The sequence below is a fragment of the Sebastes fasciatus genome, chromosome 4 (assembly GCF_043250625.1).
Source record: "Sebastes fasciatus isolate fSebFas1 chromosome 4, fSebFas1.pri, whole genome shotgun sequence".
Taxonomy (NCBI): Eukaryota; Metazoa; Chordata; class Actinopteri; order Perciformes; family Sebastidae; genus Sebastes; species Sebastes fasciatus.
This window is the reverse complement of record NC_133798.1, coordinates 29,985,497-30,002,244: the sequence shown is the minus strand read 5'-3', so window position 1 is coordinate 30,002,244 and position 16,748 is coordinate 29,985,497. Positions and strand designations below refer to the sequence as shown.

The 16,748-nt window shown below is 39.7% G+C and overlaps 1 protein-coding gene and 1 long non-coding RNA gene across 2 annotated transcripts in view; one reads left to right on the top strand and one right to left on the bottom strand.

Moving 5' to 3' along the window:
- The window catches only part of LOC141766572 (uncharacterized), a 103,509-nt gene continuing 86,761 nt past the window's right edge, over nt 1-16,748 (bottom strand). The window contains exon 3 of the long non-coding RNA XR_012593655.1: nt 1-515. This is a non-coding gene — a long non-coding RNA (uncharacterized LOC141766572). The remainder of the gene's footprint in view (nt 516-16,748) is intronic.
- LOC141766864 (uncharacterized) lies at nt 7,287-16,292 on the top strand. Its single transcript, XM_074634040.1, has 3 exons — nt 7,287-8,921; nt 14,261-14,623; nt 14,771-16,292. The coding sequence occupies exons 1-3, from the start codon at nt 7,287-7,289 to the stop codon at nt 15,896-15,898; spliced, it is 3,126 nt and encodes a 1,041-aa protein (XP_074490141.1). The 3' UTR covers nt 15,899-16,292.

Here is a 16,748-nt window from a genome sequence, read left to right as displayed (position 1 = left end):
TCTTGATCTGCTTTTTTATTCAGCGCTGTTTTATTGTTGTCTTACTGAAGCTAAGTTTGTTTTTATTAGGTAAATACCGCGGTGTTTTTTCTATTGCACAAGTTCCTGTTAGCGTTCGTAATCTCCTGAAACTCACATCCAACCACACACACATTTCTCCCTCAATGAATTTCCAACAGCAGCATTCGCAGAAGCATTTGCATGTGTTGTTTTTTCACTGTAATCTCTCACTCTGCCTCAGACCTGTTGAATCTTAAAGCTCCCCCATTCTCCCCTCCCAAGACCAAGACAAAAGCATGAATGCATAATTAATATAGTGAAGCTGCATTTTTAATTGTTGCTGGTGTTCAAAGTTGCCCAGTAGCATTGTCTCTCGGTTCGGGCCGGCTGCTTCCGATGGCAGAGCTTCATTCAGGTCTTTTTAGGGCCCGAGCGCTGCAGAAGCACCGGCAGACAACGGCTCCAAGCTCGCCTCTTTTCTCAGGGTGTCTGCCCGCACAATGGACTTCCTTAGCCTGCACACAAAAGAGGCTGGCGCATGAAAAAACACCCAAATTCAATGGCATTCCTCTCCACAATGCACTCTGAGAATATGTTCTTGTCCCTCTCCCTCTCCCTTTCTCCTCTTTCAGCACGGGGGTGATGTATTAGGATGATGTGTGAGGATCAGGAAGTGAAATATTACTGCATCAAAATGAAACAAATCGTGTAAAAGTGAGAATGGTGACAATTAAGCAGAAACAACCGTGCTAGCAGCTCTGTGAGGTGGTACTTATGCACAGTAATGAAAAGTCACAGGATCACCAAAGTTATTACAATCCATCCTGAGGGGAACGTGAATGTTTGAACCACATTTCATGGTGATCCACCCGATAGTTGTTGAGACATTTCACTGAAAAACCACAAACCTCATTGTGACCCTGGAGGAAACGATAATAGGAAACATCTTCTGAGAGCCATGAATGTCTATACAAACGTTTTGATCAGATATCTAATAATAATAATTAAATAATAAATAAAATTATTGACTCTTTGGTTCAGCAAAAGATTCAGTTGTGTTGTGCTAGTAGCGGCTAATGTAGCCTGCAGCAGAGATGAGCAGCTACAGAGGTCTCACTTCTTTCTAACTCCACACCTTCCGATTTTATTCATTTTCTAACTTGTAGTCTTCAACTGACGCTGACTAAAGTGACATCACTTGAGGACATTTATCAGACATCACACAGCTCCCTCTGGAGACACTAAAAACTTCATACTACTTTTAAAACATAAGAAGTTATACATCCCAACAGCTGGAAACAGACTTTGAAGTGTAAAAATTAAATGATACCTTATGAGGATCTGTTTTTTTTTCTCCAGATGGAAGGTGAGTCCCCATAATACATCAGACTGTCAATACGTCATCCAGAGGAGGCTCTCATGGCCACGCCCTCTTTAGGGGGAAACCAATCCCGTGTCCCTCGTAGAAGGTAACAGAGTAAACGGAAGAAGTTGAAACATGTCTCCAAACTTCTACATTAAACAAACCAGTAATAGTAATAACGCTATGCCCAAGAGTTGCTGTTTAGTTGGTTGCACCAACAATAAATCCAAAAACGCTGATCTCTGATTTGTTCCCCTGCCGTGTCCTAAAAAAGATATAATAGAGGGGCTTTATGGCTCCAAGCTATAGACCAGACCAGCATGGCTTTATGGCTCCAAGCTATAGACCAGCCCAGCATGGCGTCATCACCGAGGCTGCGCTCACTCTTGGGGGAAAGAAACTCTCCGTCACAGCAGAGAAAATGATGAAAAGCTGTTGTGTAGCAGGTTAACCGAGGCTTTCACACTGAGATTTGAGGCTCATACAATACGAGAATATTCATTGTCAGTGTGCTAAATGGCTAAATGATGCTGGTGACAGTGACTAGCATGGCTAGCTAACGTTAGCTTGAGTGTGAGGCTGCTGCAGTTATACAGTCATACATTAACGTTATAGCAGCATCAGACTGTCGTCTCCAACTAAATCTCAGCCGATAGATCAGACAGTTGACTATTAACACGTTAGTTGTTTATAGAAAACACTTAACCTAGGGAGATTCAATCAGATATGTAGAGATGTCTGGATAAGCAATATCCGGCCGCTGTACCTTCATTTATTAAGGTATCACAAACGCTCAGGTTCAGGGAAGATTGCAAAATAATTATTAGACATGTATAAAACATAGTCCAAACATACGTCAAATCACATTGAAGTCTATGGGATCTTCGGTTTTCTTTCCCCTAAAAGGGGGCGTGGCCTTGACTTTTTGCGAAGTACCCGTATGTGCCGGTCTAGTATATCGTGGGTGTTTGAACAGGTTGTTGTTCTCACAATGTTGTGGATCCATCAACACACACAACAAACTCTGCTGCTGATGACATTAGCTCCCCTATCACATCCTCTGTGTGAGGAGTTGCAGTGGGTGAGTTGGGAGCCGGAGGTTGGTGGGGTTTGGGTGTGGGGGGGGTGCTCTACCATTGTCGGGCGCACATTGAGCCCCGTTGGCACGCCGGCCTGCAGCTTACCACCGCAAGGCTGCTGGGAGCCACAAAGGGCCACGACGGAGGGAGAGTGGAGCCGGGTGAACGTCACCAACACCCGCAGCCTAATCCTCCTGCCCTGTACATCTGCGCCGGACCGGTTTCTAAAGCCAAACCCCCTTTTTTTTCTCTAAAATACCCCCTCCTTCCCATCATGCACCAACTCTTTTCTTTTCTCTCACTTTTATTCTGCAGCAAGAGAAAGGACGGGCTTTTGTCGTGGCCCATAGTGTCACACAGACACAAGACCTGAGGCTGCCAGTCGTCAAATGGAAGCTCTCTCTGGGCCTTTCACTGCGCTCACTTTGCTCATGTCGACTCGGGGAAAGAGGGGGAAACTCTTATTTTAGCACGTGAAAAGGCTCCAGACGGGGACATGAAGGCCGGCTCTTCACATTGGACACAATTGACTTTGAAAGCCGCCGTTTCTCTGAGAGTAGTAGGGAGTGTTTGCCGGGATGTTGGCATCATGTTTTAATTGAATTTGACTGTCAGCAGGTCTCAAAGGGGCCCAAACAAGCTTATTATGAAAACGCTCTTCTGGGATCCTGCTGAAGAAAACCGGGGACAAACATTAAAAAAAAGGTCAAACGGTCTTTACATGCTGCTGCAATCATTCTGGTTATTTTATACTTTTACACGAATAAATGTAAATAAATAAATAATTTCAAAAACGGTAAAAGACAGACAGACAGAATGGCTGTTAAAGGATAAAGCTGGCAGTATTCAACATTTTTCTTACATCAACAAATCCGACGAAATGACCACTCCTTCTTAAAGAAGCAACAGACAAAATTAAACGTAAACATATAAAAACAACAAAAACACAAATCTGTCTGTGCTATCGGTGCTGAAGAAGATCAATTATGCACATCACGTAGGTGCAAGGCTATCAGAACAGCACCAGTAAAGAAGAAGGTAACGCCGGCGCACTACTCCATGCCACAATATTTTTATGGATTATGTTTGGTCCTGCTTGGATCTTCATCAGGTCAAAGTATTTGAAAAAGTGGAAACCACACCCATATTTATACATAAAGCACACCAATAGGCAAACTAGCTCTGTGATGGCAGGTGTAGTTCATCCAAAACACCAGCGAGATAAAAACATCCACAAACAATTTGATAAAGTACATAAAAACAGTAATACAACAGCCATATTTCTAAATATCATGCTTCTAAACATCATATTTTATGTCATATTAATCATCTCATATATCAGAAAATCAATCACCTACGTCCAAAAATATTTATGGCTGTCGACGTTAATGCGATAATAACTAGCTTGTCGTGAAGGAGGATAACTAACTTACGCTCTGGCATGGCCATTTCCAAAGGGGTCCCTTGACCTCTGACCTCAAGATATGTGAATAAAAATGGGTTCTATGGGTACCCACGAGCTGTTGTTGCCTGTTGGGCTTTAGTTTGCCATGTTATGATTTGAGCATTTTTTTATGCTAAATGCAGTACCTGTGAGGGTTTATGGACAATATTTGTCATTGTTTTGTGTTAATAATTGATTTACAATAATAAATATATACACACATTGGCATAAAGCAGCATATTTGTCCACTCCCATGTTGATAAGAGTATTAAATACTTGACAAATCTCCCTTTAAGGTACATTTTGAATAGATACAAAATGTGTGATTAATTTGTGATGAATCGGGATTAACTATTTTAATTGATTGACAGCCCTGAAAAACCTGCAACAGGTGGTCAACACTTTTCCATCATTCATAACACCTGATGTATGAGTTTGGGAGGAGAGAGATGAAACCTGAATGGACTGAGCGTGTCATCTAATGTCAAATAATGCATAGTGTATAAGATGATTTAATGTAAAGCTTTAGAGTGTAGTTGTGTTTGAGCAGGTGATATGAACCCTGTAGAGCAGCCTATTCAAGTGGCGGCCGGTGGGCCGAATCCGGCCCTTTAATCATTTATAAATATGAAAAAAGTATTATAATAATAATAATTTCTTCCAATAAGAGAGTTGATCCCTGTGCATCAATGTTATAATCTGCTAACAAAATTTATGGGTGTTAACACTGTTAGATTATTTTAGGATTATTTTATTAGTAGGCTAATTAGCCCGTTCATTAGTCATGTCTTGTTAAGCACAGAAATACTTATTTTGTTAAAAATGTTTAACCCAGGCTGTTTAAGCAGAGGGAATTTAAAAGGGTCAAACTGAATAAAAAGATGTGTTAAATGCAACTTTGTGTTTATTAAAACAACAATCTACTAGGATTAAAAATGTATATTGTTTTGACATTTAAATCCTGGCTTTGCATATCAGACAGAGGGAATTTAAATGTCCGGCCCCTTGGCATGTCACTGTTTTTCAACTCTGGCCCTTAAAAAAAGTGATTGAACAGGCCTGCTTTAGAGAATAAATGAGAGCTGAGGACGCCATCTGGTGGAGTTCATGACAAACTGCAGCCTGATGCATGCTCTTCATAAATAACTGCATCACCGGCCTGACACCGAAACTAATGACATTAATTCCTGAGTGGAATAAACTCTCCATGATTTCCAAATGTGTTCATTTGAGATTTTCAAAATCATGCATGGAAATAAAAGTGATGATTATAAATCATCTGTGTTCTCTCTCTGGTTTCACATGGGATGGGACACGAACAGCGAAAATGAGTACTACGCTCTTGCTGGCCCTTCAGTCCGTCTCTTTCTGAAGTCTCAGCCTGAGAAGGTGGGGGTGTTTGTGGATTATGAGGAGGGTCTGGTCTCCTTTTATGATGTTGATGCTGCAGCTCTTATCTACTCCTTTACTGGCTGCTCCTTCACTGAGAAACTCTACCCATACTTTAGTCCTTGTAATAAGAATGGTTTAGAAAACTCTGCCCCTCTGATCATTTCTCCTGTCAATCACACTGAGTAGAACAACCATTTGATTTTCTACAGAAAGATTCACTTTCATTTAAAGGCAGGGTTGGTAAAGATTTTAGAAACATTTTTGTTCTACTAGTTTAAATTCTCATTACATCCTGACAGCAATCAATAAAACAAATGATCTGACAAAAAGAGAAAAAAGTCTGGCATCTGTGGCTCTCGCAGGACTGTAATAAATCCGTCCAATCATTTAATTCAGCCCAAATCTAATGATTGGACGTGCCATTTCTCTACCTGCGTGCACTCTGCTCGTACAGGGGTGGTAATTATTAATCAAATCATTATTTTTATAATAATGTTTTACTCTGTTTATGTGCAATGGACAATTAAGCACACTACTGGACTATGCACACACTGTAATGAGCTGGAAACTGTCAAACATGTACTGATAGATTTCAACAGGTGTGATGACGGAAGATGGGAATTAATATCAGGACTAATTAATGGAAAACCCAATATTGCATCGGGGAATCAGCTCGGAAAGTACGCAATCTTCTAATTAATTACTTAAGAGTAACAAGAACAACATACAAACATGTTTTTGAATGTTTTCCCCTGCCAATCTACTGCTCCACACTCCAGTCCAGTAGGTGGCAGTAATGCACCTATAACATGCTATGCCAACCGCTGTTAAAACTCAACCATCCATAATAAATACTGACGTGTATTTTTGTGTGATGAAAACATATGTAAGCTATTTTGTTGAGTTGTTCTCTTAGCAAAATGTTTTTAATGTGGGGGCAATACGTGTATTTTCCCAAATTAATAAATACAAAGTACTTTGTGGCTGTTTGTGTTGTGATGCTCTGCTCTGCTCACATTAAATGCATTATTTTCTTGCCACAACAATCGTGCTCATCTCGTCTGTCTGCTGTTTTTCCTTCAGCGCTGTGCATGATTTGTTTTCACAATGCATTGTGGGATATTTGAGTCCACTATACAGGGTAGGCCTATAAAAATCTCACTATAAATTTGGACAGCACTACAAAATGGCAGACTCACTCTATAGTTCATTATATAGTGAGTAATAAATGATTTCGGACACAGCCTTAATGTCTCATCCACACACTCTTGTCACAGAAAGCATGAAAGCCGGCCGCCGCTGTAACTTCTAGTTACGCCACCTGCTTCACGTTACGCCCCTCTCTTGCAGACTGCATACAGACCCCACTCGGTTTAACATTGAATTGGTGCTGGGATTGCTATGGGCTTGGAGAGAGACTGTAAAGGGAGTGTTGTAGCCCACTGATCCACAGATACAATATTTTCTTGCATGTGTTGACCTTTTTTTTTTGTCTGACTGTAAGAGCATGTAAAAGCTTGTGCTAAAACTATGTCACTAGTCAGGTCAAACCTGAAAGGCAAAACCTCACCTGCAGAGCAGAAAGAGGAGGAACAACACTGGAATGGCATGACAGCTGCCACATTCCTTAAATGAAACTAAACATTCGTCTGAGTGACAGCAGACCTGCAGTCGAGAAAAGTCTCTCTGTTTCTCTCCAAAGAAAAAGTTGACTTTCTCAACAACACAGCAGAATCTCTGCCAAACACCGGTGAGTACAGCTACAAATATGTGTTTCAACAAACAACATGAACACAAAACTTCAGCTCTTCTCAGTCATGAGGCTCCATTGTTTGTATGTTATGCTTTCAAATGGATTTTTGCTTTGGTGCAAAATAACTAAATAATTCAAAAACAACTACCAGGTATTCCAGTTAAACTAGCTAGATATTTTTCCTAACAAATCAAGAATTTGGTAATTGTCATTTTTGCCTTATCAGACTTTCACTTTTATTCTCAGAGTGTAGATATGTCTGCTGCCAGCTGTCTTCTATCTGAAGATCAGTTTCTGTGCTCCATCTGTCTGGATGTGTTCACTGATCCAGTCACCACACCATGTGGACACAACTTCTGCAAAAACTGCATCACTCAACACTGGGATATTAATGTCCCGTGTCAGTGTCCCAACTGTAAAAAGACCTTCTACTCTAGACCTGAGCTGCAGGTCAATACTTTCATCTCTGAGATGGCTGCTCAGTTCAGACAGTCAGCTCAACAGAAAGCCAGCAGCAGCAGCTCAGAGCAACAAGCTGCCAAACCAGGAGAAGTTCCCTGTGACGTCTGCACTGGAACCAAACTGAAGGCCCTGAAGTCCTGCTTGGTGTGTCTGGCCTCCTACTGTGAGACTCACCTGGAGCCTCATCTGACAGCTTCACGTCTGAAAAGACATCAGCTGATCGACCCCGTGGAGAACCTGGAAGGCAGGATGTGTATGAAGCACGATAAACTGCTGGAGCTGTTCTGTAAGACCGATGAGATGTGTGTCTGCATGCTCTGCACTGTTTTAGACCACAAGACACATGATGTTGTTCCTCTGAAAGACGAATATGAAGGAAAGAAAGCCGAGCTGGGGAAGACAGAGGCTGAAATTCAGCAGATGATCCAGAAGAGACGACTGAAGATTCAGGAGATGAAACAGTCAGTGGAACTCAGTAAGGAAGATGCAGACAGAGAGATAGCAGATGGTGTTCAGGTCTTCACCGCTCTGAAGGAGTCTGTTGAGAGAAGCCAGGCCGAGCTCATCGACACGATCAAAGAGAAGCAGAGAAAGACAGAGAAACAGGCTGAAGGCTTCATCAAAGAGCTGGAACAGGAAATCTCTGCGCTGAAGAAGAGAAGCACTGAGGTGGAGCAACTCTCACGCTCTGAAGACCACCTCCACCTCATCCAAAGCTTCACGTCCCTGAACACAGCTCCACCCACCAAGGACTGGACAGAAGTAAGTGTCCGTCCACCTTCATATGAGGGGACTGTGGTGAGAGCTGTGATTCAGCTGGAGGAGACGCTCAGTAAACAGATGAAGAAGCTGTTTGAGGCTGAGCTGAAGAGGGTCCAGCAGTCTGCAGTGGATGTGACACTTGATCCTGATACAGCACAGCCCTGGCTCATTCTGTCTGATGATAATAAGCAAGTACACTGTGGTGATGTGTGGAAGATTCTCCCAGGCAACCCAGAGAGATTTGATATTTGTGTTAATGTCTTAGCAAAGAGTTTCTCTTCAGGAAGGTTTTACTACGAGGTTCAGGTTAAAGGGAAGACTGATTGGGATTTAGGAGTGGCCAGAGAGTCGATCAACAGGAAGGGAGAAATCACACTGACTCCTCAGAATGGTTACTGGATGATATGGTTGAGAAATGACAATGAGTACGAAGCTCTTGCTGACCCTGCAGTCCGTCTTTCTCTGAAGTCTCAGCCTGAGAAGGTGGGGGTGTTTGTGGATTATGAGGAGGGTCTGGTCTCCTTTTATGATGTTGATGCTGCAGCTCTTATCTACTCCTTTACTGGCTGCTCTTTCACTGAGAAACTCTACCCATACTTTAGTCCTTGTACTAATAATGGTGGTAAAAACTCTGCCCCACTGATCATCTCTCCTCTCAGGGTGCTTTCACATTAGGGACCCGGGTCCGGATCAGAGTACACTTGTCCCCAAAGTCCGGTTCGACTGATTAGTGTGAACACTCCGTACTGTACACGGGCATGGTTCGTCGATCCGTACTCCAGTCCACTTGAAAAGGTGGTGTGGAGTACGGATCATGCGTACTCGGGTACGGTTCGCGGGTATTGTGCGAAAGCCAACCGTACCAAAACACGGGAGTGGACCGCTATTTAACGCGAGTAATATTAGCGAGTAGTTTTGAAAGGGCAGGCTTATTTCAACGCCGCCGGTCTCCTCCGAAATCTATATACATACAAAACTGTTTCATATCTCCAGTATGTCTGTATCTGCCTGCAGCATGTGCCGATCTCATCCTCTGAACTGCACGGCCGTGGATGATACAGCAGGAAGGCAGGCGAGAGGTTTCTTAAAATATAAACAATAGGCGATGGGGTTGGGCGATGTTTGTTATTTTATATAGCTGATTTAATGCTCTGTCTGCGAAGAACGAGAGATGCTCAGCTGCTCAGCGGGCAGAGAGAGAGATTGGGTGGGGGTGGGGGAGACAATGTGTAGAGTCGTCCTATTTTCACATCAAACTCGGTGAAATAAAAGTTAATTTCGTCCAAACCAGAGTAGGTGATTGTTGGAAAGACTAACGACGACAGTATTGGTGAGTTTTATTTTGTTTCTGTCAAATTTGAATGAAGTGTTTTACGATGCTCCGCTGCTAGAACAGCTGATTTCAACATAAACAAATACACGTGGATGATGACGCAAGTGTACTCGGGTACAGAACAACTTTACTAATGTGAAAGCCGAGCAGAGAGGGGGGGCAATCGTACGGATCAATCGTACCTAATGTGAAAATGCCCTCAGTCACACTGAGTAGAACAACCATCTGATTTTCTACAGAAAGATTCACTTTCATTTGATGTAATAAATGTGTATTTATTGGTTATATACAATTTATACATTGTTGTTTAAACTGATTTTTTCTTTTTCCCTGAAAGTGTTTTCATTTGATGTGTCACATTACTACTTATTACTATAACACACAGATTTTACCAAACTGATTGATATTATCTAATGTAATCTAATTCATTCTAATAAATGCATTACCTGCCTTCAAGACTGTTAAATCATCAAAAAAAATGTTTGCAGAAATAAAAAGCATTTGTACGTGTCAAATTCAAATAGTTTGTTATCTGATCATTGTGTATATAAGAAATGTTGCATTCTAGCACAAATTAATAAAGAACAGTTTATGAATAATACAAAAGTAATTTACTTTTCTCTCTTTTTCTTTGAAAAAAAATGGTTAGTCAGAATGACACATTGGCAGAGGTAGGAAGTATTACATTTACTTAGTCACTTTGTTTTAAGTAATTGTGCGGCTATTTTGCATGACCTAAAATCTTTCTATTTTGTAGTAGCATTGAAGGATTTCCTTTGATTTTAAAATGATTACTTCCTGGGAACATATCACTCTTTTCCTAATTATAAACCATCTGTGTTTTCTTAGACACACTATGGATTTTCCAGTCGTGGAATGTAATTAAGGCCGACTACTCTCTGATTGAGAAGCTTTTTCTAAAATAAAATAAAGGGTTCTCTGATAGAAGTACTTTACTTTTTTTGAAACGTCAAGAGAAGCCTACATTGTGTTCCAGTGACAGAAGATTTTCATTTCACTTTTTCCTCACTTTTTTTTCTCCTGTAATGTGATCAGTAAGAAATCGGTCACATGAAGAAAAGATAAACAGTTTGTAAAGCAGCAGAAAAGTGAAATTGCAGGATAAACGGTGAGCTGAACATTGGAGTGTTTGTGGGATTGTAGAGGGACTGTAGAGGAAGCGTTGTAGCCTGTTGATCAAAAAATACAGGATGTTCTTGAATATCTTGCACTGACCTCTTTTGTTATGTAGTCTGTTTGTTCTTGTATGTTCTTTTGGCTGCTGTTTACTTCCACTGGATGTCAAGGTATTTAAATAAAACCTCACCTACAGAGCTACACTGAGAGGAGGAGCAACACTGAAAGAGGAGAGCCGCAACGTCTCATTTCCTGAAATTAAATTAAAAGTTTGTCTGAGTGACAGCAGAGCTGCAGTCGAGACAAGTCTTTGTGTTTCTCTCTAAAGAAACATTCAACTGAATCCAGCAGGTTTTTATCAACACAGCAGAATCTCTGCCAAACACTGGTGAGTACACTGACCTACAGAGACTAAATACACTAAATATTTGGTCAAAATTGAGTAGAAACCAGAAACCATAAAGAAAAACACAGCAGATAAACTAGTCATGCTAAAAGCTAACTAGTGTAGCTTAGATTCCTTTTGGAGTACAGTATCTGATTTAATGATTATAAAAGGTACCAAATTTAGGTTTTACCAGTTATAGCTGTTACACACTTTGGTAAACAGCCGTGAACTTCAAACCCTTTCCTCTCAACTTCTCTGTTTCTGTAGCTGCTGTCTGCCTTTGTAAGCTGATAATATTTACTGTGTTTCAACAACCGGTATTAACTCAAAACTTCAGCTCTACTCAGACAGGAAGTTCCTCAATATAGGCCTATATAACTGAAAAAACATTACTAGAAGGAAAACATTTAGCAATTTGGCTGTTATTAATGAACACAATATCTGATTACTGTAAACAAATAGTGGATGAAGAGTTTTGGTTTGTGTTCATTAAACTTGGAACTTGACCATCAATCGGAATCACGACAGGCTGCAAAAACATTTAATTGTGAGTTTGGCTGCATTTACATCAAAGGTGAAAGAAGTACTGAAATATGGAGGACAGAAACTGCCAAAATCAAAAATGAATTATTAAATTACTCATTCAATGTACCAAAAATAATATTAAAAATAAATGCAGACATTAGTTAATTGATGAAATGTGACAAAAATTGATATTTCTGTTTTAATTTGCATCTTTTGTATTTACCTTTGTATTAATTCCCCTATTTATCTACTCTTCTATTTAATTTTCCTTTTTTATTTATTTATATATTTTAATTTACTTAAATGTATTTTTTTACTTTAACATTTATTTTGAATCAGTTAAAAAATATTTTTTAAATATATTTATTAATTATAAAATTTAAATGTATTTATTCATTGTTTTCCCTTTGCAATATTCCCCCTATTTATTTATTCCTTATACATGTCTTTATGCATTTCTGCTTCACTATGTAAATGAGGTGGCTGTCATTCAACATGTGTCATCATGGGGTCAACTTTAGTGCATAGATTGACTGTACAAGGCGAGCTAACGCTGTCTGCTTATCAACTCCAGTCTTCATCCCCGCCAAGCCCGTTCTCTCCATTGTAGTGTACTGTACATAGCCGGAGATGAAGACTGGAGTTGATAAGCAGACAGCGTTAGCTAGCTAGCATGCTAACACGTATAGTCGATCAATGCACTCTGATGTCGATCAACCAATAGACGAAAAGTTGACCCCATGACTCAAGTTGAATGACAGCCCCCTCATTTGTATAATGAAGCAGAATTGCATAAAGAAATGTGAAAAAGAAACGTCTAAAGAAAAGAACACAGAAATAAATAAGTTTGGGGAAATAATAGGTGGAACTTGCAAAGGGAAAATAATGGATGAATAAATAAATACATAAATTAATTAATAATTAATAAATACATTTAATAATATATTTTAATTTCATAAAAAATAAATGCAGATTAAATAAATAAATATAAGTTAATAAAAAAATAATGAAAGGGAAAATTAAAAGAGTAGATCAATAGGGGAATTAATACAAAGATAAATTACTAAAGTAAATTAAAACAATTTACGTCTAAAGAGAAGAATACAGAAATAAAAAAGTTTGGGGAAATAATAGGGGGAACTTGCAAAGGGAAAATAATGGATAAATACATAAATTAATTAATAATGAATAAATACATTTAATAATATATTTTAAATTAATAAAAAATAAATGCAAAATCAAATAAATAAATATAAGTTAATAAAAAATAATAAAACGGAAAATTAGAAGAGTAGATAAATAGGGGAATTAATACAAAGATAAATGAATAAAGTAAATTAAAACAATTAATGTTACAATTCATCAATTAATTAATGCCTACACTTATTTTTTATATTATTTTGGTACATTTAATGACATATTAATTTATTTATTGAGTAATTTACTCATTTATTTATTTATTTTTGATTTTGACAAGTTCGGCCCTCCATACTGAGATCTTTTACTTGAGTAAAAGTAGTAATACCACAGTTCAGAAATACACTGTAACAAGTAAAATTCATGCATTAAAAATTTTACTTCAGTAAAAGTGCTACAGTATAAACATCAAAATATACTAAAGTACTAAAAGTTAAAAGTACTCATTATGCTGAAAGGTTCATTTCAGAATAATATATATTATGTTATTGGATCATTATTATTGATGCATTAATGTGTTCATCACTTTAATGTTGCAGCTGGTAAAAGTGGAGCTCATTTTAACAACTTTACATATTGCTGGATAGCTTCGTCCAAAATAAATACATCATAATATTAGTTGACTTCTATTATGTATTATAATCAGAATCTTGTAACTAAAAGTATTAAATTAATGTAGGCTTCTGTAAAGTTTGTGTCTTTGATTTGTCTTATTATATCTGCTTTTCATTTCCCATAAACGTGTGTAGGTTAAAGTGGCAGTAGGCAGTATATTTAAAAAAAATAAAATTCCATAATAACCTTTCAGCATATTGTAATTCAAGTGTTCTGAGAGAAAACGAGACTTCTGCACCTCATCATGGCTCTGTTTTCAGGCTTTAGATAATCTAGCCCGTGACGGGAGACTTTGACCAATCACAGGTCATTTCATTGAGAGAGCGTTCCTATTGGCTGTGCTCCGGTCATGTGACCAGAACTTGGCGTTCCTTCACCAGATTTTACAATGGCGGCCGCGTCACAAACTTTCTCATTTTACAGCTAAACCGTGCACTACAAGATGATTCTGAAAACATTGGAGGCGAGAAATAAGCATTAACGTAACATAATATTGATTCATATTTGATCAGCGCTGCGTAGTTTGACCGTTTGGTCGGAGTTCGAGAGTGATTGACATCCGGCTCTCATAGACGGCAGCTGGACAGCGGACCTCAGATCAGCTCATACTGCTTGTTTTCCTCTGGTTTGTGAAATCTTGCAGATGCCGTTAGGAGCACCGGAGGACACAGAGGCACATGATTTTTTTCAGGTTTCCTGTTTCATGTACTACTATCACGATATAGTGACCGTTTTATTTATTTATTTTATTAAACAAATAAGTAAAAGATAGGTAATTACAGTTTTGTTTTTCACTCTTTTTGTCCTCAGAGTGGAGATATGTCTGCTGCCAGCTGTCTGCTGACTGAAGATCAGTTTCTGTGCTCCATCTGTCTGGATGTGTTCACTGATCCAGTCACCATACCATGTGGACACAACTTCTGTAAAACCTGCATCACTCAACACTGGGATATTAAGGTCCAGTGTCCCAACTGTAAAGAGGTTTTCAACAATAGACCTGAGCTGCGGGTCAATACTTTGATCTCCGTGGTGGCTGCTCAGTTCAGACAGTCAGCTCAACAGAAAGCCAGCAGCAGCAGCTCAGAGCAACAAGCTCCCAGACCAGGAGAAGTTCCCTGTGACGTCTGCACTGGAACCAAACTGAAGGCCCTGAAGTCCTGCTTGATGTGTCTGGCCTCCTACTGTGAGACTCACCTGGAGCCTCATCTGACAGCTTTACGTCTGAAAAGACATCAGCTGATCGACCCAGTGGAGAACCTGGAAGGCAGGATGTGTACGAAGCACGATAAACTGCTGGAGCTGTTCTGTAAGACCGACCAGATGTGTGTCTGCATGCTCTGCACTATTTCAGACCACATTACACATGATGTTGTTCCTCTCAAAGAAGGGTATGAAAAAAAGAAGGCCGAGCTGGAGGCTGAAATTCAGCAGATGATCCAGAAGAGACAACTGAAGATACAGGAGATGAAACACTCAGTGGGGCTCAGTAAGGAAGGTGCAGACAGAGAGATAGCAGATGGTGTTCAAGTCTTCACCGCTCTGAAGGAGTCTGTTGAGAGAAACCAGGCCAAGCTCATCAATGGGATCAAAGAGAAGCAGAGAAAGACAGAGAAACAGGCTCAATGCTTCATCAAAGAGCTGGAACAGGAAATCTCTGAGTTGAAGAAGAGAAGCACTGAGGTGGAGCAGCTGTCACGCTCTGAAGACCACCTCCACCTCCTCCAACACTTCACGCCCCTGAACGCTGCTCCACCCACCAAGGACTGGACAGACGTCAGCGTCCGTCCACTACATGAGGGGACAGTGAGGAGAGCTGTGGTACAGCTGGAAGAGACGCTCAGTAAACAGATGAAGAAGCTGCTTGCTGAGGCCGAGCTGAAGAGGGTCCAGCAGTCTGCAGTGGATGTGACACTTGATCCTGATACAGCACATCCTGCTCTCATCCTGTCTGATGATGGAAAACAACTTAAACATGGTGATGTAAAGAAGAATCTCCCAGACAATCCAGAGAGATTTGATTATTGTGTTAATGTTTTAGCAAAGCAGAGTTTCTCTTCAGGAAGATTTTACTACGAGGTTCAAGTTAAGGGGAAGACTAATTGGGATTTAGGAGTGGTCAGAGAGTCGATCAGCAGGAAGGGAGACAACAAGCCGAGCCCTAAGATTGGCTACTGGTTAATATATTTGAGGAATGAAAATGAGTACAAAGCTTGTGCTGGCCCTTCAGTCTGTCTCTCTCTGAAGTCTCAGCCTGAGAAGGTGGGGGTGTTTGTGGATTATGAGAAGGGTCTGGTCTCCTTTTATGATGTTGATGCTGCAGCTCTTATCTACTCCTTTACTGGCTGCTGCTTCACTGAGAAACTCTACCCATTCTTCGGTCCTCAAAATAACAGTGGTGGTAAAAACTCTGCCCCTCTGATCCTCTCTCCTGTCAATCACACTGAGTAGAACAACCATTTAATTTTGTACAATGAGATTCACTATCACTTAATGTAATAAATGTATGTTTGCTTGTGATGTATGGTGTAGACATTGTTGATTTGGTTGTTAGAGGCGACCTTGGACAGAAGCTTGTGAAATGCATCATGGTTCATGTAGGCGCTGCCGGCACGGCTCTGCGAGCAAGAGAAATCAGTTTTCTGGGTCAATATAGCAGCACTGAGGAATTTATTGCTTCAATTGACTACATTTACCATCAACACTGATTGTACATCCACATAAAACAAGCCAAATTTTTCCTTTTAAATGTTTGGGTGCCAGATTTAAAACTTTTTATTGTCTGATCATTGTGTATAAGAAATGTTGCATACTCGCACCAATTACTGAGGTATTTCATGAATAAGAAAAATTAATTTTCTTTTCTCTCCTTTTTTTTTTAATAAAAAAAAAGTTAAATAAAGTTTTATTGTGTCTGACAAGTCATTTGTTTTTGATTCATATCAAAGCTGAGAAACAGCTGATGATGTTTGGAATGACATCTGAGGATGCTCTCTAGTGGCGTTCATAACAAACTGCAGCCTGTGGTCATATGAGGTCCTCTTAAATAATTACACAGTCTGATGCTGAAGTCGATTACATGAATGCAGGAGCACAAAATCAAAATCTAATTGGTAAAAGTACTTTGTCTAAAGTAACTGATGAGCTTTTTGGTGTGTTCTGTAGTTTTTTGAGCTCATTCTAAAATCAGCAACTTTACTTTCACTTACGAACACGTTTAATTAAAATGTATTTTACTTCAATTATTTCTAAAAAGGGAGAATCACAGAGAAGCCCATCAATCTACAGCTGTGGTCCAATC